Source organism: Cottoperca gobio, chromosome 22, assembly GCF_900634415.1.
Source record: "Cottoperca gobio chromosome 22, fCotGob3.1, whole genome shotgun sequence".
In the NCBI taxonomy this organism is placed as follows: domain Eukaryota; kingdom Metazoa; phylum Chordata; class Actinopteri; order Perciformes; family Bovichtidae; genus Cottoperca; species Cottoperca gobio.
Window position 1 is genome coordinate 6,070,563 of NC_041376.1, and position 24,066 is coordinate 6,094,628.

General features: G+C 39.7%; 2 protein-coding genes across 4 annotated transcripts; both read right to left on the reverse strand.

Annotated features, from left to right (window-relative positions):
• Positions 1 to 619: 619 nt before the first annotated feature.
• LOC115027271 (uncharacterized) lies at positions 620 to 3,777 on the reverse strand. Its single transcript, XM_029460490.1, has 9 exons — positions 3,427 to 3,777; positions 3,197 to 3,330; positions 2,746 to 2,863; positions 2,411 to 2,574; positions 1,680 to 1,768; positions 1,518 to 1,586; positions 1,233 to 1,337; positions 1,075 to 1,149; positions 620 to 969 (listed from the first exon to the last, which is right to left on the reverse strand). Exons 1-9 carry the CDS (start codon positions 3,684 to 3,686, stop codon positions 799 to 801), a joined length of 1,185 nt encoding a protein of 394 aa, XP_029316350.1. The 5' UTR covers positions 3,687 to 3,777; the 3' UTR covers positions 620 to 798.
• An 806-nt stretch (positions 3,778 to 4,583) lies between these two features.
• LOC115027270 (tyrosine-protein kinase fyna-like) lies at positions 4,584 to 22,735 on the reverse strand. Of its 3 annotated transcripts, XM_029460488.1 has the most exons (13): positions 22,568 to 22,735; positions 21,309 to 21,394; positions 15,539 to 15,795; positions 13,662 to 13,758; positions 12,878 to 12,976; positions 12,580 to 12,683; positions 12,082 to 12,231; positions 11,769 to 11,933; positions 10,697 to 10,876; positions 10,199 to 10,275; positions 9,181 to 9,334; positions 7,336 to 7,467; positions 4,584 to 6,188 (listed from the first exon to the last, which is right to left on the reverse strand). In XM_029460488.1, exons 3-13 carry the CDS (start codon positions 15,783 to 15,785, stop codon positions 5,980 to 5,982), a joined length of 1,614 nt encoding a protein of 537 aa, XP_029316348.1. In that variant the 5' UTR covers positions 15,786 to 15,795; positions 21,309 to 21,394; positions 22,568 to 22,735; the 3' UTR covers positions 4,584 to 5,979. The 3 variants fall into 3 exon arrangements, with proteins under 3 accessions (XP_029316348.1, XP_029316347.1, XP_029316349.1); XM_029460487.1 differs by lacking the exon at positions 21,309 to 21,394; XM_029460489.1 differs by lacking the exons at positions 21,309 to 21,394; positions 22,568 to 22,735 and adding an exon at positions 18,813 to 18,929.
• Between the last annotated feature and the right edge of the window lie 1,331 nt (positions 22,736 to 24,066).

Consider the following 24,066-nt stretch of genomic DNA (forward strand, 5'->3'; position numbering starts at 1 on the left):
TTCTCTGTCACAGCAATGCTTGAGCTAAATGTTACCATCATCAAACTAACGTGCACATAATGATAACGTGTTGATGCTAAGCAGGTATAACATTTATGCCCTCCTAAATCTCTTCTTAAAACTAACTGCATTGTTTGTCTTTTTCTTAACTGATGGTATTTATTGCAATATTGCATTTTGGTTGTTATTAGCTTGTTTTTATTGTAAAGCACTTTGTTACTTGTTTTGAAAGGTTCTATATAAATAAAGTTATCATTATTATTAGTTTAGCATGTTAGCATGCTAACATTAGCGCTAAACACAAAGTACAGGTAAGGCTGATGGCAATGACAGCTTTGCGGTAATCAAACTACCTATTATACATATAGTGGGACGTTAAGGGGATAACCAAAGCTATTATAATTCATCCGGAGGGGGACATGTATATTTGTACCAAATTTCATGACAATCCATGCAACAGTTTTTGAGACACGTCAGTTAAAACCACAAATGTCGAGAGGAAATTCAGAGGATCACCACCAAAGTCATTAGGATTCCTCCTCTGGGGAGAATGAATGCCTGGCCAACACTTCACAGAAATGCATCCAATAGTTGTTGAGATATTGAATAAAAGTGGTGGATTTGTTGTGTATGGGTACACAGGCAAAAACTTTATTGACACATCTGAAAAGCAACAAACACGTTGGACATTGGAGACAACATGAGCCGTTACTCACTTGGATAAATTCAGAGATTTCAAAATACACAATACTCCGAATACATCAAACATCAAACAGATGCATAAACACAGGTGTGTGTCTACAGTGTAGCTGCAGCACCGGGGGTCACAGGCCTGATGATGAGGGTGAGCTCCGGAGGTACAGGAGGAGGAACGTATCTCTCCTCCCTGAGCAGCCGCAGTAACAAATCCTCAGTGTCCTGCGGCCAGCGGTAAACACGCGTGTTCTGAAGCCAACATGGGACGTGCTTCTGTAAAAAGTATACACACACACACACACACACACAGGTTGTTTTTTTTATGTAGAGTAAGGTTTAAGCAAGAGAAAAAAAAAAATAAAAAATGACCTTTCTGACCTGGGATGCATCGAGGAAGAGAAGCGGTATGAATCTGAAATTCAAGCTGCCTTGCTGGATGAATTCATTCTGCATCTAGCAACATTAGATTACATATTTAAGAACCTATAAGTAATTCTTCTCAGTGTAATGTCTCATTCAAACTAATACGTTCTCACCATGGTGTGAATATATTTAGTGTGTAGACCATGGCTATCCATTACATATCCTTCAATGTCCGTCTTATACTTTGGACTAATGGCGACGATAATCAGGGTTGATGGCTGTTTAAAAAACATACACATTTTAGACACATCCACTGCCTGAAAAGACAACTTTAAGATAAACGTTAGAATTTCTTAAAAAGTTAAAACTGACACAAATCATGGAACATACAAAGACTTTTTGTTACAAATTAAGAGTAGGAGCTATACAAAAATTGACATAAAATGTGTATAAATTACATCTTTCAGGTAACTGTCCTTCCACTTGTTGGTATCCGTGTGTCTGAAGGGGTTGTTAAATATGTCAATCTGTGAAATGAATTTCAGGGCTGTAAATGAACTGTTTTTAAAAAATAAATAAAGTTTTAATCTTGACTTTTGAGTGAAGAGGAAGCAGCTTACAGTTGGTTGAAAACCTTGCTTTGTGAGGAAGTCAACAAAGGGGACCATCTCTGAAGAAACGTCCGAAGAATAAGTTATAAAAACGTTTCCTGAGAAGAGATCGAACAATTCAAATCAATCTCAGAATACGTATCTCAAAATGAATATGCATTTTAATCCAAATATAGAAAATGTGTTAAGACTACACTGATACCTTTTGAAGGTGTGTTCATATACTTATTTACTGTACCACCTTGCAATCCACTACAGCACAAACTATGACATTTAATCAATACCTCTGAAACTGTATATATTTCAGTAAGATAGTATTTTGAAATGATTGTTCTGGATGTTTAAAGCATTACAGACTCTATTGGTGTTTACCTCACTGGCTGATTACCCAGAAATATTGAGATACATCTGATAAATCTTAACAATAAAAAAACAAATGCTATATTTTTGTTTTACTCATTACTTTTACTTTTATATTATTCTTTCCAGTGGAAACAATGCAAAATGTCTTCATGATGAGTGAAGCACATGAACTTTAGTCTAATTACGCTCACCTCCTGCTTAAACAACAAAGGTAACAGATGAGTGAATCCTTTATTTAGAATGGATTTTTTTATTATTTTAACTAGCCCTTAAACCGACATAGCAGGTTTATTAAGACAACATATATTGAATAACACACCCTGCTTCTGCTGTGACTTATAAATGCCCTACACACTTATTCTTTCAAAGTGACTCACGGCACTCATCCGGCAGACTGATGGTTCTTCTTTTCTCATGTGGATGTGAGACAGACGCCCCTGCTCCCGCGGAGCTCAGGTTCATCACGCTGACCTGTGACATGCCTTCCACCGGGGGGACGGAGAACTGAGGCACGTTTACAGAAACACTTCCCTGAGCCAAGCTGTCATTCGTAAGGTGATCCGCAGTGAGAATGGACAAGAACACAAAGGCTCATCAGTTGAATTGTGCAGACAGGTATAATAATAATGATAATATACAAAGCAGTTGCAGCACCAGGGTTCACTGCATATTTGCAGGCTTATAAAGTTGGGGAGTGTTTTCATGTGTGTACCAGCTTTGGTAGACATCCCAGGGTGTTCTGTGGCCGGGAACAGAGTGGTGACACGGCTGAGGAAGGAATCTGGTGACCGGATTGAGGTTGAACTGGTCATCCATAGTATAATGGGGGTCTGTGGATATAGTTTAAGCACATGGTGAAGGCAGAACATGGCTAAATAAGACGGGCTAGAGAGGAGCCAGCTAAAATACATCTCGGCTAAATTAATGTTTTTTTTTTTACATAAGAGTAAAAATGCAACTGCTGCGAGTGAGAGCAACTAAGCTTACACTCAAGTGCTGTAAAGTTTTAGAAACTCGGCCAACTACAACATTACAGTTTGCATTTTTGCAACAGTAATAATAATTAAAAAATATGTAATAAACTTAAAAATAGAAGATCGGAAAACTTGCCAATGTCATTCTATTTTTTGAACATACTTATATACTAATATAATTGTTCTTACTGTAGTTGTGCGTGAAGTGGTGCGGAGGTGGAAAGGGTCTGTAGTGTTGCCACTCATCATCAGATCTCAGCGGACAGGGAGGCTCAAGATCCTCCTCATCACTCTGAAGCTGAGATCTATATTCATCCTCAACCCTGAACATAAGACAATATAGATACATTATTTCATTCCAAATTAATCTTGAGGAAAACACATATTACACCCCACTCTCTGACACCGACGTGAGTCACCTTGCCGTCTCTGTTGTTCCACAATCCGAACAGCCGCACTCTCCTGTCGTGTCACCCTCCCTGGTCACGGCAGGAGTCGCTCCTCTATCTTCTGGCTCTCTGTGCTGCATCAGATCTACATGCTGCGTATCACGAGCTGGCTGACACCTACACTCTTGGTTCACTTGTCCGACTCTACATGATCTTTTTTGGCAGAAATAATCTGCATCCCTGTAGCTGGTTGGTGTGGCTCCATCATGATGTGGATTAGCATGACACATTTGGTTTACTGTGACTGCAGGGTTTGAAAGTCGAAGATAATTTTCAGAATTATGTGTGTTGAGAAACACTTTTAGTTCTGGTACTTTTTCAGATTGCTCCATTTTAATGGAGGTTACTTCAGCCTGTAGTCCTGCAAGTAAAAGACGGAAGCAAAAACAGAATTACATGAATGTGTGATTAAAGCACAGTTGAACGAAGAACATTTTTCACACGCGGTAATTACCATACAAAGACCATAGCACTTAAAAACATATTCTTGCATAGGACGTCTTTTGTACATACCAGGACACGAGGAAATACTGTGAACAGCCAAACGATAAAGGCTTGCAGTGTGTCTATCTCTTACTTACTTCAGTCTCCCTCCTTCCTGTATAACCAGTATCGTTTCTAAACTATAGATTGGACACTGTCTACACATTGTAAATCTATGGGTGCCACTGTAACAGCAGCAAACGCATGATGAACACTCCTGTGGGTGTAGAGGCTTGCGTGTGCTACAGCCTGCTATATGCAAATTTGTCACTGCTTCAGCTATGTCCAATCAGAGACAAGAATGTAGTGTTTGTGTTCCTCAGACAGGTGAGATTATCTGATGATAAATTAACGATTGCTCCACTATCCTGTTGATTCATGGTTAATTGCCAAGTGGAAGATATTTGCATATTTTCTTCAGTTCCTTGTATGAAGTTCAGCCTGAGGGGAAACCACAAAGACTCAATCCCTCTTACAGACAGTCATTATCAGCTGCACGCACACTCATTTGCACCAAAGTGATGTCAACATTCACCTGGTGCTGCATATTCTCTGGAGAAAATTAGCAGCCAGGTACGTTTTTAAAACCTGATACTGACAAGTGTTCAGTCCTAATTGTTTCAAAGTGTTGAGTCCACAGGACGATGGTGGCAAGATTGTTTATTTCAAAACCAGATGTGTACAAGTAACAGACAGACAATAAATAATGCAGAGACCAAAAACATGTTCTGTTTATCTACTGAATTAGGGTAAACAGAGTGATACAAAAACTACTTTTTGCACACTTTTCCACCTGTGAAAAGTAACTTAAATACGCACAGAAAAGGTGTATTGTCCTGGAATACACACACAGAGAAGTTTGACACTTGAGGATGATAAAATGTCATCCAGAGCTGCAGATTTCCCTGGAGAAAAAAAATCACAGGATTATGTAATCTTAACGACACATAAGACTGGCCAGTTTTGCTAAATAATATAGTGAAACAAACATGTTTGGTCTCATATACAACATGTTATTTCCAGATACACATTATGGAGGGACAAACACAGGTCGCTTCCTTCATTTCCGTCATGTAAGTGGCAGTTTGTTTGTTTGTTTGGCTGCTGAAGCAAAAAGACACAAATTCTTACACAGCCTGCTGCCATACAATAATGCAACATACATTTTAAAAATATTGCCAGTATAATAAGCAGTCAGCCTAACAATGGTTGCAGTTGGAGAGGAAGTCAGCCTCCTTTTCAACTACAAGAAGCTGAACTAAAAGTCACTTTAAGCCGATCTAGAAATCATTGGCTGAAGCTGAAATGCAATGAATGCACTTAATATTAGTGCAGATGCCATACAAGTTTGGGTGGAAGAGTCCATGATGCACTAAGTTAGTGTGTAGAAAGCATGAAGGCATTCCCTTACAATATAAGAATATTACTAAACAGGAAAAGGCAAGAACAGGTGTTATAGTACATCTAAGTTCCTTGAGAAGAGGAGAGCAGTATCATTATATTCACCTCGTAAAAAAGGTCGGTGGACTCCCAGAAAAACTTCTGAGATGCTTCCGTCCACGATGTCTAACTAGTACCATTCCTACAATTATTATGTCACGATTTATTTTGTTACCAACTGTGAGCCTCACACGGTTTTCTACGAGCTGTAAATCTGAAATAACTTTGACCTTGGATTAAAAAAAAAACCAAATCCACACATTTCCAAAATATCAAAAGTAATATAAAATGAAACAAAATAAGAGATAAGTAAACAAGCAATTTATATTTACACTACATACATGTTACACAACACAACTCGTCTCGTTCATCCATGGCAGTCATTTTTAACTCCTCGGTCGTCTCAGAGCCCCCTCCTACCTTAAAATATCCTTTCATTTGATAGTCAGTATGCTGTCAGAGCAGCAGCTTGGAAGTCAAGAAGTCAGTCAATGAGCTTTGAATCGTTGCAGCCACAGGATGAGAGAGAGAATACGTGGAGTCTGGCTCCCTCTGGTGGAAAGCCGGTGAAATGACATGAAATGAGGGCAGTGGTTCAGCTCAGAGATTATCCCCCGGCTGGTATTGAGGCTCAGTGGCAGTGAAGTAGTCCTCCAAAAAGGCCTGCAGGTACTCGAACGTGGGCCTCTCCTCCGGGTCTTTCTTCCAGCACTGCACCATCAGCTCGTGCAGAGACGGGGGGCAGTCCTGCGGGCACGGCATCCGGTAGCCTCGCTCCACCTGCTCGAGCACCTCACGGTTGTTCATGCCTGGAGAGAGGAACACAGAGAGATGTGGCTGGAAACTTCAATCTAACAACAACCTGACATCAATGTCTCACTTTAACTGCCTCCTTCAAAAGGTCTTTCATAAAAAAAAAAAAATATGTAAATATAACAAAAATAATGTCAGGACATTAAACTGAGTTGTAACATTTTAATCTATTTTATTGTTATTTAATTAATCACTTACTTTAATGTATTTAAGTTGTAAAATGCTATTATATTTTATTGCTATTTTATTAATCTAGTTTTATTTAACTCTGTTTTACTACTATAAGTATAATTGTCTTTTAAATCTATTTTATTACAGTTTTTATGATTTGAATCATCTCGCATGCATTTGTCTCAAATTGTTAATTTTGTTAATTGTCTTTTCTGTTGTTTTCACGGTCGACTCTTATTTCCAGTCATCTGTGAAGCACTTTAAACTGCACTAACTTGTAAGAAAGGTGCTATACAAATAAAGTTTTATTAATCGATTGAATGCATGTAACCAAAACAATTCAAGATCTAATTTAGAGAGAATGCGTTTGGAGAGTTTGGACACATTCTCATCCAAACCTTTGACTGGTGCTGTATGTGATTGTATTAGTATTCTGTTCTGTTTGCAGGTGGCTTTCTGGTGCCAGTCATTACACGTTGCACATAATTGTGTACGTGACAAATAAACATGATTGATTTAGTTTTGTTGATCAGTTGGGCTCGTTTTAGTACATAGAGTTTGGTGAAATCACACATTTCACAGCATCGTCCATACAACTTCCACCTAACTAAATATTTAACCATACAGAGAAATTAAAGAAACATGTGTGGGTGTGAAGGTTGAAAATTTAGCTTTTTCTTCCCTTTTTGTTATTCTGTAACTCATTTAAATGCCCAAGATATGATGTCAAAATGTGTACGGCAAATAAACAAGAACACAGTCATTTCACAGGCGTCTGGGAACATTGCTCTGCATAATGCACAATATGATGTACATTATGCAACATGTTGCTCTTCTTTTTTTTTTTTTGCAACCACGGCTAGAGTCTCAGCGGACTCAAACGTTCACACACACACTCTGCATTAATCAAATATAAGCAATCATCTGGAGTTGAGAGAGGATTACATAACCCACAGAGCTGCACGCTCTCACCTGGGTAGGGCACTCTGCCCTTGGTCACCAGCTCTGTCAGCAGGATGCCAAACGACCACACGTCCGACTTGATGGTGAATTTCCCGTAGAGCGCAGCCTCAGGAGCAGTCCACTTTATTGGAAACTTTGCACCTAAAATAAATTCAGATTTGTAATTGCTGTAACATTTTCCTTTCATTGTTGCAATTCCAGCAGTGATACAGAGAGAAAGCAACAACCTTTACCAAAAGGAGTAAGTAGGTCAGTCTCCTCTGTGTGAATATTGTCGTTTATCTATGATTTCATTAGTGCAAAGACACAAGGACACGATAACATCCCACCAGGGAAAAAGCGGAACAATTCCATTATCTTTCTCCGTCTCAGCTTGCACTTGGCCTGAATTGAACAAGTAAATATTTAAATTGCGAGTGAATGAACATGTTGACAGAGTGACTAACGGAGTCTGGAAGTTCTCCTGATGTAGTTCATGTCTGCCAAAACAATCAGGGGAGAACATCGTTTGAGTGATTCAGGGCAGAGCCATTTATTCCTCATCCTTCCAATGAGATAAACAGTGACAGATGGGTTTTTGGGTATAACATGTGCTCCGTCTTAAATCCTGCACTCCGTCTTTGTATAATTGTGATGTTCTGTTTTTGTGTTGTGCTGCGACCACATGTGCTGCTGTTTTCCACTGGTGTCACCAAGAAAAAATTCCTGCTTATTTACTTCACTTATTCTGAAAAGTAGTGCGTGTCTGTGTGTCTGTGTGTCTGTGTGTCTGTGTGTCTGTGTGTAAAATGTATCTCGGAATTTACTAAATGGAATAAGTCATCTGCCCGCTAACTTTTTCCTCTGACGTTGAGGTTTTCAGAAGATGCTGTGGTTGGGGACTAAGAGAAGACTACAGAACAGATACACAACTTAATCTCTATTCCAACAAAGTCCAGTAAAAAAAACATTTCCAGCATGCGACCAATAGAGTATATGTGTTCTAAGTGGACATTTACACATAACTAAATTAAAACACACATTTAAAAAGCTACACAAATAGAACTAGTTGATATTAGTTGTAACTAAATATTTAACATTTCACCAGGTCCTAAATTAAGCAACATGCTAAACTTACATTAGCTGTTAGCTTGCTAATAGGCCTACAGTAGACAAATATATATTTATGTTTTGTCGACACATTTGACCTGACATTTAATTAGAATACTTTTTAACAGCATCAGACCAAATACAGTCAACTGACTGCATTTGGTCTGATGCGCTGGTATTAGCCTACAGTTGTTAACATTTTGGCAAATTAACACCATTAAAAGTAGGCCGAATTAGCTATTAGCAGTGCTTGTTTAAAATATACCCATGGATGTATTGACAACCATCACTATGATGATTCTCAAACAAGTTCTGGAGTTACAAGGAGGACATTTATTTGCAATGAAGATAATGATAGCATTGGGAGGTGCAAGTCATGCTGAGTAAGCTAATTGCCACCATGCTAACTGCTAACCTCCTAAGGCACACATTTCTCCATGTGTGCATAAAGTCAGTTGGCAGTTGACTTTAATATATTGTTTGGCCTTTTGAAACTGTTATTTTTGGAAGTTATGTTACAGCTTGTGATGCCATAGTGACTTCCTGTTTACATAGTTGGTTGCTTTTGATTGGACCGTGCTACATATGTTTCCTAGCAACCGATTTAAACATTACTTAAGTCTTTACAAGCTCAAACATTCTTTAAGTTTAAATGGGGCAACGCCATTTAGTAAATTACTAGTTTGAATCTGCTAAGTACTTGTTTAGGAACAACTTGTAAAAGAAACTAAGTGGATTTACGAGAAGCAAACCCAGCAGTCCTACCTTGTCTTGCTGTGTATTCATTGTCCTCGATGAGCCTGGCCAGACCAAAGTCAGCGATCTTACACACAAGACTTTCTCCGACTAGGATGTTGGCAGAGCGCAGGTCTCTGTGGATGTAGTTCATCCTCTCAATATATGCCATGCCTGCTGCCACCTGGGAAATAGAGTTATTTTTTCCAGTGAACATCATATCACTGAACAGTTTCAAGGTGATTAAATATGTGCTAAGCAAGATTTACAGCCATTTTATGAGCTTAGAATTACTGCCTCACACTTGTATGCCTCCGCAAACCAGCCAAGTTGCTGTTTACAACCATGTATGTCCAAAATGTCATCACTTCATCATTTTAACCCATTAGACATTTGTGTGAAATTGTCATAATTAGCATGTGAATGAGTTATGGTCAAAAAGCGTGTTTTGTGAGGTCACAGTGACATTGACTTTTGACCACCAAATTCTAAATCAGTTCATCCTCGAGTCCAGTTGGACATTTGTGCCAAATTTAAAGAAATTCCTTCCTGAGATCTGGCGGCCACGAGAAGGCAGACGGACAACCCGAAAACATAATGCCTCTGGCCGCGGCTGTCGCTGCATGGCGTCATAAAAATGTGGCCGCAATAGAGAGGATGACCACTTAACTGAAAACCCATAGATTCACCATATTAGTTAAATAAACTCCAGTGTCAGGTATGATTACTTATCGACTCACAGGAAATGATAACTCGCAGCTTCAGAATAGACTAACTGCGGAGACTGAGTGCTCCAACCCTTTCGAAAAACTGCCATTTTGGCCTGCTAAATGTTGCCTAATGAAACTGTCAACATTGGCATAACATCAAGATGAAAATGGCTGTAAATGTGCAAAACTTAGCTTAAATAGAAAAATTGGAAACGGCTGTTTAAACAGTTGATTAAAGTGAAACAAGCTCTGAGAGAAAGAAAATCCCTTTTAGATTGTTTTGGTAACAAATCCACAGGGTACAGCATCAAGATTTCAGATCATTTTCAGCAGCGTACCTGAGCTGCCATGTCCACTAGATTTGGCAGCTTGAGGGCTCGTCCTTCTCCATCTTTAAGGAAGTCAAGCAAACTCCCTTAAAAGAACAGATGAAAAACAAGTTAGGAGGATCTGTTGTCTCGTATTGTCTTCAGCTGCCAGATGTTGAATCAGATTTGGATCAAAACTGAAGTAATCATTGCAGCTAATGTGACATCAACTCTGGGATTCCTGCCACACGTTACACTTGGCTCAGACTTTTATTTGTCAGTTATTGCCGTCGTAACCGAGCATCTCTGATCTCATTTTTTAACAAAATCACTCCTGTACGACCACAAGTTGTGTTTGTGTCACTGTAATAAAATGAGTTTGCTGCAGTATAGAAATGTGCACATGCTATGAAGTAGGACACATACTGTGCTGTCCATGCAGATTCATAAATTATGTACACACTGTGTAGGTGTGTGCACAGATGCATGCGTTTAATATTCATAGTGTCCGTTTAAAATAGCATCTACCTTTGCACATGTACTCTGTGACGATATAGATGGGTTCTTCAGACACCACGGCGTAGAGCTGCACCAGCTTGTCATGTCGGAGTTTCTTCATGATCTGAGCCTCCTCCAGGAAGGACTCGGGCGACATGGTGCCGGGCTTCAGAGTCTTGACCGCCACCTTGGTGGTGCCATTCCACGTGCCTGAGCAGTAAAAAAAAAAGTGGTTATCTACGTGTAATTCTCCAGGAAGTTATTTTCAATGGGAGATATTCACCATTTGAAAAATATGAGGAAAATGAAATGTGAGGAGGTATGGAAGGACATGAAAGTAATGTGTGACAGAAATCTACTGAAGTTACCTATCAGAGATTTTTATCACCCGTGTTAGTTTAAATAAAGTGTAGAGCAGATAACTGGCAATAAATAGTGGCTGGAGGTTGCTCAAGTACAAAACTTAGTCAGGCATAGTGTGGTGCAACATAAAAATACAAAAGTATTAATAACATAGAAAAATAAATGAAGACTGACTATGATCCCAGTTTGTCCAACTTATTTACTTTTCAAAACTATCATAACAATATGTTACAGTCTTGACAAGTTTTCTGGACTTAAAATGTAGCTTTGAGCGAGACTAAAAGGCTTCCAGTTTAAAAATAATCTAATCTATTCTATGACTTGACTTAATCTGGAGCATGGAGCATTTCACTACCCAATGTGAGACAAATTAAGTTTTACTGAACACATCAGAACTTTAAAAGCATGTTTCTGAAAGGAGTTAACATAAGCCACCGAACAGAAGCCTAATACGACGCAACAAACACCATATACACCAAGTTTAACTGGTTTAAAGGCTAGTACAGAAATCGTAGGGAGTTCAAAAATCTTATTCCAGTCCAAATGGTCACCGAGTTTCAACAGAGATGAAAACTCCTAAGTGAAATCACTGAAGGCAAACACTCCTCCCCGTGGGGAACATTACATAGATGGGTGTTAGTTTTAAATGATCCAACACATGCAGTATGTTTCGCAAACACTGCTCACAGCTGTCCAAATCTTCATTTGTGCCAAAAGAGAAGGCCAAAAAGATACGCACCCATCCAGACCTCTCCAAACTGGCCGTTGCCGAGACGTTTGATGAGCTGCAGCGACTCACGTGGGATCTCCCACACGTCTTTGGTTTTGACCGACAGGTCGGTCAGACGAGGCATGCCTTTGTGGCACGGTATGATCAGTCGGCAGCACAGCCCCGCAGCCCTGGCTGGAGCAACCATGCAGTTTGAATTTCAAATGATGTTGAAGTCGTATAAAACCACATTGCATTGTAATTTTAAAACGGGAGGGAAGACACAGATCTATCATGACAGGGAGATTTTAATACATCCCCTATAACTTTAGCAGAGCCTCACCAGAGTAGTGCTGCACTAGCTGCTGGAGTGTCTCAAACTGGGCTCTGGTGGTGATGTAGTAGCCGCCACTGTCCAGCTTGCGAATCTTATAGTGTTTGACGTGGTCTCCCTTGACATCGTCCCAGTCCTGGATGGAGAGCGAGTAGGCCCCTGGAGCAGAGACAATATTATTAAGAAACTGATGGATTTAAGTAGACTAGAGCAACATCTCTGGTGCACTTTAATTAGTGTATATAAAGCACATTGTGCGAAAGATTTAGGGCAATGAATTTTGAGCAACTGCATAGTTAATGACATGATATTGACAGAATTTTAAGCTGCAATGTTGGTCTGATTTTCTTGTGAGTTTGTCTATAAATAGACTGCTTGTACTACCACCTTGCACAGTTACGTAAAGGCTTCCTAAATATTTATTTATTCGCAAACGCTTCTCTCTGTTCTCCAAACTTTAAAAGCATTCAACACGTGAGCATGTTAGAGGCAGCTCGGTCAGAGTACCTTTGGTTGTTTCACTCTCACGGATAAGGAAAGTGCCTCTGGCGTTGCTGTTGGAGAGCAGCTGCCTCTCAGCGTCCTTTCGGCCTAATTTACCAAAATACCAGCTGCAGGGAAAAAAAATGAAGGATTTAAAACGATGAAGTGTAATATTTAGTTGAATTATTTTTGTATTTTATATTCTGTCTTTTATTCTATGTGCCACTATGCAACAGTTAACAAAAAGGCGGCGAAATGAGCCGTCAAATATTTATGACATGCCGTGCGTGCTCGTATGAAAAAAAGTAAAGGTTTTACTCACTCCTCAGCTTGGATTGAATCCACCGGAGCGACGTAATTACTGGGAATGTAACCAGTTCCACCTGTAGTGAGAGAACGAGCCTCCCACCAGTCGCCCTCACTGAGAAGGATCGAGAGAGATGGAGGATGGAGGCAGATTGGAATAAACACATCAACCATTTACACATTATGCAGACAGGCACACAAAGACACTCAGCAGTGGATCAGATTTATTAGACGTCTCGTCTCTGAGAGTCGAGCAGAGAGCACATAAAAACAATCTAGTGCGTGGGCCCCTGAAGCTTCAGTGAATTATCTCTTTAAAGTCCAACTGAAGTCACATTTCCTCATTCCTCTTAAGTTAGTCACACATGTATCGTTGATAGTTTTTTAAATTATTAAAACGGGAGAAAAAAAGGTCTTTGGGGTTGGTCCGGTTGAGAATGGGTTTGGTTCAGATTTTTGTGAGGGGACATCAACATAACACCGGCTCTCAGATGTCAGTGTCAGTCAACGCTGCCATGGGAGATGCCCACCCAGACCCCTGATGCTCCGAAGCAGTTTCAATCAGTTTCAATCCCGTCACTATTTCTACACCACAATTCTAACAAGACACATTTTATTTTGTCTGACTTTGCATGCAACCCTCATAAGCCGGGTCAGGGCTGTAACAAAGAAACACGTTTCCCTTTGTCTGTGCCTGAGAAACAACATTTCAGTCAGACATTCACAGAAGACAAAAAGCAGAAAGTGGGAAAACATGACCGCCTCCCCTCATGCTGTCATGCAAATGTTTCCACACTTACGTGCTGTTGAGGATCTGGAACCTCTCCCCCTTTCTGAAGCTGAGGTCATCCTCGGTCCTGGCTTCGTAGTCGTAAAGAGCCACAAACAGAGTCACCCCTGCAGGGATAAGAAAAATGGACATGTGGTGGTTAAGAGTTGGCAGAGGTGAATTGTATGGATGTTCATCTGTCTCACACATGGGCTGCTTGTTATGTAATGGCAATAAGAATCACTGCCCTCTTCTTTTATTTCTTGCGTCCCATCTGCTGCTTTTATATATTAAATCCAAATTCTTACAATTTCTTTTATTTTCTATACATTATATGAAAGATAGGATTTAGAGAGAAATCTTCCAGATCACTTCATGTTTTATTTTCAAACTAATTTAGAAATTAAAATTAAAAAAGTGTCATGTCTCGTAATGACAAATCCACAGAGAGATCACCCGACTCCACAAAGGAGTTTAGCGTCTTTCAGCTCGCAGTTTTGTTTTTACAGCCGTTTTCAAAAAGGAAAAGCTCTGTATACTACCTGCTCAACATCAAGTGGCAAACAGACACAGTTTAGCAGCTGAATAAACTCATATTTCTCTCTGGAGTTGGAAAACTGAGTTAAAGGGAGCAAATATTGAACTTACATCTGCCAAGACGTTCACCTTAACAAGTGTATAGGCTTATGACATGCCAATGTTCAAAACAACAACAACAACAAATGCAGGTTCAACATGCAAATACATAGATCTCCTTGTTTTTCATACAAAAAAGATGGGTGGGTCTATCAGTCTAGGTTTAGAAGGACAATCAAATTGATCTAAAGTGATTTGGAACGGTCCCTCAATCTCTTTATAAGCCTGAGATTGTAAAATTATTTCATTTTCTGATTTGATTCTGAATCGTTCCTGGACATTCAGCGCTAAAAAGTTGCACTAAACCCCTGCACGTCTCCCTTTCAATGCAGTGACCTGCAAAACAAACCACACAATGACCAAAACTGTCTTCACAGGGGGGTCAGAGGAGGTTTCTGCTATACCCTGTCCTGTTTTCGCTTCATAACCTCAGATGTGAATGTTGCTTGGTGCTGCCCTCCTGGAGTAATTTCTTTTATTCATATAAGCTGGTGGTGCTGACTCCACAGATGCAGATTGTTTATCTGTACTAGGGGGGGAAGCCCTGAGTAGTTTACATCAAAGCAAGAGATGCTGTTGATTTATGCACACATCATATGTATCTTCAAAACCTTTAAGTGAGAGAATGTAAAGCCCATTTCTCCACTATTCAGGACAATGTCTGATCTTTTGGGTCATGAAATGTGCTTCACATAGCAATTTAGGTCACTCTGCAGACAGTGAGTGGTCTTCAGAGAAGCTTGCAGCTTTGCAACATAGACTGACTTTTTTATTTCTCTTTTAATTGCTCCGTTTTAAATGTGACCCCCGTTTAATGACAGCAACATATTTCAGAATTATAATGCCCTCCGTCTTAAAGGAACAGTACGACATTTCTGGAAATACGCATAATCGCTTTCTTGCAGAGAGTTAGAGGAGAAGTTCAGTACCACTTTTATGTGAGTATAATAAATATGAAGCAACAGCCAGCAGCTGGTTAGCTTAGCTTAGCATAAAGACTGGAAACCAGGGGGAACGATAGCCTGTCTCTATCCATTATTTGGATTTTTCACCCAAATAACTTCATTTTTATAACTCAAAGTGGATAGTTTGTGATGGTCTAAACACACTGACATATGATAAATAATATAAGTATAGTTTGGCATAGAAAAAAGAGCAACAGCCTTTAAAACCTACATCAGCCAAACCCCAGTAGTTGGTAAACAGCTGCCTTTCATTTGAACCACAGTACATGTGCCACAGACTAATTTAAAAGAGCTCCTTTAATCTCACCTGTTCCTCCCCGAGACCGAAGCGTCCCAGACTGCGAAGACGTGTGGACTCCTCCGAACACTGTCACCCCCTGTGAGGCGCCGGTGTGGAAGTTATTGTAGTTGGGGATGGTGGTGACCCCGAAGCTGGGGTAGTGCTGCGGCGTGGGGTCGGACCCATAGCGGTACCCAGAGTTGTGTGAGATGCTGGTCTCCCGGTCATCAGTGAGTTTTGCTGCTTCTTTATCCTTACATTGCACACAGCCCATTCTCTACTTTCTGTGGGTGGAGAGAGAAAGAGATGGAATTAGTACGTGGGTGAAATAATAGCTCAAAAGCCATGTCCATTGGGGAAATTATTATTCAATATTCCATTATTTCAGAGCTTCCTCTGAGAGTTGCAGAGAGCCTTATGAAAAATCTTTCAATTAGGCTGAAATTAAACACGATACTTTAAACTCCATTACTAATTATACTTAGGAACATAATGTGACAGAGCTGCAGTGTACGAATAATGTGATCACTGATTGTAAATATGTTTAGGGATAAAAGATACTGAGAATATCCAGCTTTGCTTACACGATCAAAGTAATTCAACAGCACTACTTATCATGCTTTAATTATCCAGCTTATTGCACTACCACACTTTTAAGAAGAATTTACAACCAGACATCGCTTTTACAAGTTGGCATGCAATTTATTTTTGTTTTCTTTACAAGGAGCCACACACACACCCATCAACAGATTCAGTTGAAATGCACAGAGAGGCTCTTAACTGCAAACCGCTCCCCGGCTCTATACCGAGTCTCATGAGGGGGACTGGCCTCACTAAAGCAAAGCTAAACCAGTTTCTGTAATGAGTGAGGCAATCTGCTTTGCCAATAAAAAAAAGAGCCTTACCATCTTTAAAGACCCAGTTAAACTAATGCACATTTCGGCTCACCGTGCCCCCCTTTAAGCCCTGCAAGCTCATTGAGCCACAGGCTAGGGAAGAGAGCGCTGACAGCACTGTTGTCTTTCATCAGCGCTAGCGGCCAGCTGACTTCGGAGACTCCTAATTGGAAACACACTTGTTTACAGTGGCTGTGGATCGAGGGAGGGGGTGGTGGGGGGCAAACGCCAGTGCGGCAGGACACGGAGGAGGAGGAGGGGAAGCTATAGGAAGCTCTTGACCTCAGCTAAAAGACTCAGATCCACGTTAACAGTAGAGTTGGTTGACTCACAGGTGGTGCTTCTTTTCTATTACATTACAGACAGTGAAAGTGAAAATACCAAAGAATTACATAAAAAATAACGATCATCTCTTTGAATCTCATTACTTAGGATTTAGAGCTGAAACTATTTGTTAATTGAAAAAAGGCAAGACAAGACAATTATTTTAATCATTAATTAATGGTTTACTGGTTCCTGCTTCTTAAATATGAACATTTCCTGGTTTTCTATGATAGTGAACTAAATACTTTTCGGTTTTGGACTATCAGACAGACAAAACAAGATGTCACCGTGGACTCACATGAACTTGAGATGGACAATTTGTGCTATTTGCTGACATTTTAGAAGCTAAACGTTGACAGTGTAGCAAACCAAGAACACGCTTTTAAAAACGATCTTTTCTTAGGAAACTATAGTTTGCAGCCACGAATGAGCTGGACTCAAGGTACTGAAGGACACCGGAGCTTAATGGTAACAAGGAAAGCAACAGAGTAGATGCCCGAATTCCTTCAGCCCTGTTTTACATTTACTAGCCAGAAACCAGAATGCCTACATCAGAAAAAAGTGCAAACAGATGTGTCACTTGCTGCACAGTGCGAGCACTGCAACAGGCAAAGTTAAGTATGGTATGTAGTTGAAGACTTAAATCTAGCATAGAGTATTTCACTTTAAAAATGGAAAATAAAGAAAAGGAAGCACTCGCATGTGTCATGTCAAGAAGTCCATGATTCTTTGTTATCATCTGTTGACTTGATGCTTGTGGCTGCAGCTACAATAACTAACAACAACTACTTGATGATGCAGTATATCTCTACTTTGTTACCTGCTGCCCACAGGTACACCATGGATGTATAAAACGCATGCCTCACAAATACAGAATTCACCTCCTGTGCACAGCATTTTCCCTTTCTCTAGTTCTATATTTGCTCCACTCTGCTTAACTAACAGAAGAACGGAGCTACTGCAGAGATGAGAATCATTGTGATTCATTACTGCCAATAAAAACCCTAGAAGAAGAAACAAGCCCAGCAGTAGTATTACAGTTTAAGCCCAAAACCCAAATCTGTGAGACCACAGACTGAAATACAAGTAAGAAGAGGACTTTACATCTTTACAGACATGTATATTTACTTCTTCTATTTTCTGGTATTTACTGCACCTTTGTCTACAATATAGCAGGTATATTAAAAGTAAAAATCCACCTTAAAACACGTGTTAAGCCTACAAATTACATCCAGGGGGAAATAAACTCTATAAAAAAACAGTAGATTTAAGAAAGTGAAGCCATGTGACAAGTTGTCAAACTATTTATCAATTAGTCAAGAAGAAAGTGCAAAACATAACTCACAGATATTCATTCCAGACCGGCCAAGTGCTCAATGAAAACAGGGCGAGTAACATATTCAAATCTTTGACAGCTTTAGTGGAGAATTGCACAAGCGTGGACATATTAACTGGGCTGACTGGGACGACACGAGTCCGTTTCCTGGTGGATTTTCTCTTTAACTGCAGGGATTGAAATTAAAATAGCGCTGCATCCACTGCTGGAGGGATCAGAGTGAATGAGGGGAGATCTCCCATCGTCCTGCTGCCTGTGGGGATTATAAAAAGCTTCCTGCTCTTGAAGTAAAAAAAGACCATAGCTGTAACATATTTGTAACATAACTAGGTCATCTTGTATTGTTTATATACGTACGTTCCTGTTGTGGTTTTTCCGTTCGCTGAGTAAACATTTGCACATGAATCATATCTGTGTGCACTTTGTGTTGAAGTTGCTGGATGAGTGCTCTAAAAAAACAAAAAGCCACCATCTTTGGACATAGGAAACAGTATATTCATCAAGTTTAGCTCTAGCGCATTCGACTGCAACATTATCCCATTTTCACAATAATATAATAAGAGTGTCACAAGCATTCATCACTGGCTTTCAGATCCAAAGGACGACTGCTCTCCGTTATTCAATTACGCGCATGAAACGACACTATGGATCTTATCAAAATGTCAAGACAAAGCTCTGCAACATAATGATTTTAGGTGCGTTTCAGAGACACTCATACACATAACTAGACTGCTCCACGCCTGACCTGCGGCACAACTTTCTCCTCCCAAAAGAAAAAGCAGATGATGGCATCACAGCCGCGGGGCTCGTTCCTTTCCGTGGCACGGCTTGGGTATCGCATGACCACCTCAGCCTGCAGGAAACACTCATCACGCTATTTTCAGGCCCAAATGAACAGCTTGCATCCGAGAGGACCACACGGGCATGATAAGGAAGGTCCAATGGGGACAGGATTGTAGCTACGTGGTGTGTTTTAACAGCTGATAGCAAAAAGGCAGAGACGTGGAAGAGTGGGAGGACTTGACTTTCACACAAGACGGACAGAGCTGTCGTATTAAAACTCCTCTTTTTAAATTGGCTCAAGATGCGGTTTGTGATCCGACTTTAATGTCTGGCCAGATCTGTTGTAAAGTATTGGTCAATGTGAGATTCCTTCACATGAGGATGTGAAGAATTTAAGACTCAAATTATTATCTGAACACAAAGTAACAGGACAGGGTTAGCGCTACTACATCAGTCACATCTGATGGGCTCAACTGGAAATTAATTTCCCGGAACGACGGCCTTTATTTTGATGCTGTACAGGGACAAGTGTTAATCGTCTATAGTAAAACAGAGGAGCTGGGACCCATAACGAGATACTCGGCCATTTATAGCAAGGCTGCAAGATCAATATATTACATTTAAAAAGGACAGACATGTCAGGGTCACACAGCGTGATGAATTACACTGGAGACGGTCAGTCGGGCCTGAAAAAACAATACATGTCAGGGGTGAAATAATAATAAAGAGCACGGGTGTTGATTCATTATAGAGCTGAAATAGTTATTCATTATTTGAAATAGTTCTGCATCTGTGTCCTACATCTTTAGACTGTTATTAGAACTGCTGTAAAATATTAGTTGTTTGGTGATTTAGAAATCAAAGCCCGCTGTTTTCATGATTAATCAATGAATCTTTGAATATCAGCTATATATATATATATATATATATATATATATATATATATATATATATAATAAAGAGAAGCAGCACATTCTGATAGTATATACAAGAAGCTAGAACAGGGAAACTTTTGTAATTTCTGCTTGAAAAATGACTAAAGAATATGTAAAATAATAGGCTCTTAACTCCAACACACTATTTATTAACCTTTGAAATTTGACTTACAAATTGTGCTCAACTGGTCCCTGCATCTAAGAATGCCTTCATTCTTTAACCCCGATGAACTTGCAGATCTCTCCAGAATACAATCATTTTGCAATTCAACACAGCTTTTAACAAGGCAGCTCTGTTTAATTTGAAATGTTGGGTCCCTTTACACTCAGATCATTGACATGGCACAAAGCAAGGTCAAACCTCCCACACCCCTCCTACTGAAGCCGCGCTCGCATCGACCTTATTCAACTCCGAAATACAACTTGCTGTTCATTCAACAATGCATTGACGCAAAAGAAAATAATTTGCTCTTGTGTGCCATTTAAATGCGAATGAAACTCACTCCTGTGTTTGCTGGATTTGGTACAACTATGACAATATCCTCCTTATGGCAGCCATTCTCTGAATAGTTACAATATTTGCTTGTGTCAGACAAGTGAGTTCATTCAGTGTATCAACAACAAGACAATGGCCACATTTCACTCTGCTACAAGATTATCAGCACAATAAAACGCAGTGTTGGGCTTTAAAAGCATTCTTCTCGTACTGAATGAACAGAGCTGGTTATAAAGCCCACAGCTGAGCTTCATACAGTATGTACACGTGGGTTTAAGCCATAACCGTGTTTTGGTGTCACAATGTTCACAGATGAGTATGTTGAGTCATGTTGTTAAAATCACTGAGCCCATTGTAAATACCCAGTCAGTCAGTGAGATTGGTGACTAGTAGATGATTATTTTACAAATGGGAGAAAAGGACAAATAAAAAAAGAAGCAGATTCTTGCTGCTTCTGCCTGTCAGTCTGAACTGGGGGTTTAAAACGTTTTTGTTTTTTTCCAGATGTCGTGCCAGTGGAGGGCAATGGTCGATGTAAGAATCCACTGGAAATAATGATGTGGTGGGTCCACAGAAATGGAGGTTGGAAGTTTTCTGGTAGTACGGAATAACACTTGAGCTGAGAGAAAACTGAGGCACAGGCCAGAAGGTGTACGAGTGTAAAGGCAATTGGTAGATCAACAAAAAGCTAACTGACGACTATTTTTGAGAATTGCTTTAATCTTTAAATGCAAGACTTTTTATAAAACTCATCCTTGTTGTATGTTTTTGTTTGTTGTGGTTTGGTCCGTCTCTCCTTGTTCTGCGTTTTATATTGTGATTTTACATTAGTGTGTGAAGCACTTGTAACTGCGTGTTTTAAAAAGTGCTATATAAATGAAATAGCATTATATAGCATTATAAATGGAGTACAATCAATATGCCAGCTAGAACTCTGGGACACCAGGATGCATATTTTGAACTAAACAATTGTTCGATTAGACTGTAAAATATCAGAAAACTGGAAGGGCACTCGGAGAGCACTGACCTTTGCCAAGGCCAAATTCCCTATCTTGCAAAGTTCACCCTTCCACAAAGTTTCATGAAAATTGGGGAAGTAATTTTTCCGTAATCCTGTTGAAAAAACAAACAAACAAACAGCAAGCAGAAATTACTTAAATGAGTCATAAATTATCAAAACAGTTGCCCATACATTTTCTGTTGAACAATTAATGAAATAATTAACTAAGCGTGGCAGCTCTAAATGAAAACAACCATTACTTGCAGCCCTACTGTGGCTAAAATGTGTGGCATGTGTTGACCCACAGAAAAAAAAAAACAGTCAAACCACTGCTTGATATCTTATAAATTAACACATTTTACTTTAACCAAAGTGACAACTTAACCCAGTACTGAGCTAAATATTTCACCTTTTTGTGATGACATACTTCATATGAACCTAAAATCCTAAAGTCACAATTAGCAGCTTATGTGCCAGTGTGCCTGAAAAGTAGGCTAAACTGTATGGGCAGAGAGGGCCTGAGGGGGAAAGTACATGGTCCATGAACCATAATATGCAACTCCTTTCATTCAAAATTCATACACATCACGCACGCCAGTTGTGTAGTCATTCATGGACCAATGACAAGCTCAATACTCAAAGCTTCAGGGTGCAAACCTACACACAGCTACTGCCTAACTTATTGCACATGGATAGAACCGAGGCTTTAGCTCCCAGCTACACACTGTGTACACCATCCCCTGTGTTTGCCAACAAGATGGATGGCTGCACCTCCAGACACATCAGATAACCCGATTAGGACAGCTTTAATGAGATATTTACCAGCGTGGCAATACAATTAACTTAAATCATATGACAATTATTTTGTGGAGAATCAATAAGGAGGCTGTCTGCAGACCATTGTGGCGTTCATCATGTGTGTGAATGGCCTCAGTGGTCAGCTCTGCTCTGCAGCGCATCCATCCCTTCTGCTGCTGCAACACAAGAGCCCCCTCTCCACAATATCAGCGCTGCAAAACATCATCCACAATTACGAGACAACCACCTATTTCTCTGCTTTTACCCCCTCTGAGGGCAAAGTTACCCGTCAAATACATGCACCTACATCTGCAGGATAACTGGAGGTAATACTGGCCTTATTGCAGCGACCCAGAATGTGTTATTTATCTCCTCTGCTCTCTCTTTCCCCGAGATGAATTCATCTCGCAGTCCACAGCGCAAAACAGGGGACGAGGCGGGTGCACCAACTGAAATTCAACACATGAAGAAAAATAAAGCGTGCTTACCGCAGAAAAACCAGATTAATCCATCGGAGTTTCCAGAGGGACTTTGGTGCGGGAGATCACCGATATTTGTATTCTGTCTGTGAGTGTTTTTTCCTCGCATTAAAGAGAGAATCGCGGTCCCTGCCCGATTCAGGAGCTGCTGTCGCCGCCGTGCGTACAGATGATGACGAAGGCGAACAGTCAATTCACAACAATAACATACACATCTTCCGGTTAATCCTGTCAGAATAAAGCTGTTTTTCTCATAACGCTTCAATGTGAGAACTAAAATCAACAGTATCAAACTAAAATGAATGTGTATGATAGGAATTATACTAATACTGTTCAGTACTATTATGTTAAGCACGCCTAATATGTCAATCATAATTAACATTGGTATGTGCTTTTATTTTGACGTGTTTTATTTTCCGGTTTGTCTCTTGACGTCTTCACGCAGCTGTGATTGCGTGAGGCAGATTCGAGCGCTGTGATTGACACCCCTTTCCTCCAATAACAAATTACAATACATAATGGGACGCCTCCCCTTTTTTCGGAAGACTAAAAAACGGAGCATGATTGGCAAATTGTCTATTTTTATTCAAGTGATTAGAGCCCTCTTTCCACTCTCATTTTAAGTAATTTAATGTGAATAAGAAACACACAGGTCATCATACAGAGAACAACACAATAATAAGGCTTACATTTCTAATTAGAACCAAAATAAATGTATTTTTGTTTTATTTCTAAGTTTAGGTGAATTGGTTGTTGTTCCAACTAAAATCAAAGCAGGTGATTTTCCTCTCTGCCTGAAGGGCTGCTAATGAGTCAAATGGCCAGCAGATGTTTTTATTTTATTTTAAAAAACAATTAAAACAGAATACACAACTGATTATCAAGGCACACAATCATCGCAGAGTAAAACAACCTAACAACCAAAGAAAGTTTCAGTTAATATTCAAGTGATAAACTGCTCTCACTGAAAGCTTATCAAGAAACTGAATCTGGAAATCAAATCAAATCAAAACAGTGTCTTCTTCTGTTTTTATGAAAACATCAACAACATTCAGCCACTGAGAGGGATTATTAGGTGCAAAATACATGTATTGCAAAAATTAGGCCAAACAAATCATCACCCAGATTAGAATACTTTGGATACTTTACTAAAATACTTGCAATATTCATCTTTTTATAATTTCTGCAATTATCACTGCCATGTGCAACTTTTTTCATCAACCACTTTGTACTAATATTATTTGTATTCTATGTAACTATTGTGTACTCGTCACTTTACTTTATATGTTATTTTGCTGTAACGAGGTAAATGTCCCCGTTGTGGGACTAATGAAGGATTTCTGATTCTGATTCTGATTTACAAACTATAAATCTGCTCAGGAATCTAATTATGAATCACAATGATGACCTCTGACCTCCAGTCACTTAGCAGTCCTCCAGTTTTGCAGCAGTTTGAACAGTGGTCAGGCCTCAAGAAAACCAAACATGCATTCCAGTTTCATTTAGTT

Bases quoted from the DNA above. Each gene is read 5' to 3' on its own strand.
- LOC115027271 (XM_029460490.1), bottom strand. From the start codon at position 3,686: ATGTGTCATGCTAATCCACATCATGATGGAGCCACACCAACCAGCTAC. The intron at 2,575-2,745 runs GTACACACATGA...TACGAATGACAG, and splicing joins TGGGATGTCTACCAAAGCTG to CTTGGCTCAGGGAAGTGTTT. The intron at 1,769-2,410 runs GTGAGTCACTTT...ATCTCTTCTCAG, and splicing joins CAGTCTGCCGGATGAGTGCC to GAAACGTTTTTATAACTTAT.
- LOC115027270 (XM_029460487.1), bottom strand. From the start codon at position 15,785: ATGGGCTGTGTGCAATGTAAGGATAAAGAAGCAGCAAAACTCACTGAT. The intron at 12,977-13,661 runs GTAAGTGTGGAA...GATCCTTCTCAG, and splicing joins TTCCAGATCCTCAACAGCAC to TGAGGGCGACTGGTGGGAGG. The intron at 12,232-12,579 runs GTACTCTGACCG...TCTCTGCTCCAG, and splicing joins TGAGAGTGAAACAACCAAAG to GGGCCTACTCGCTCTCCATC.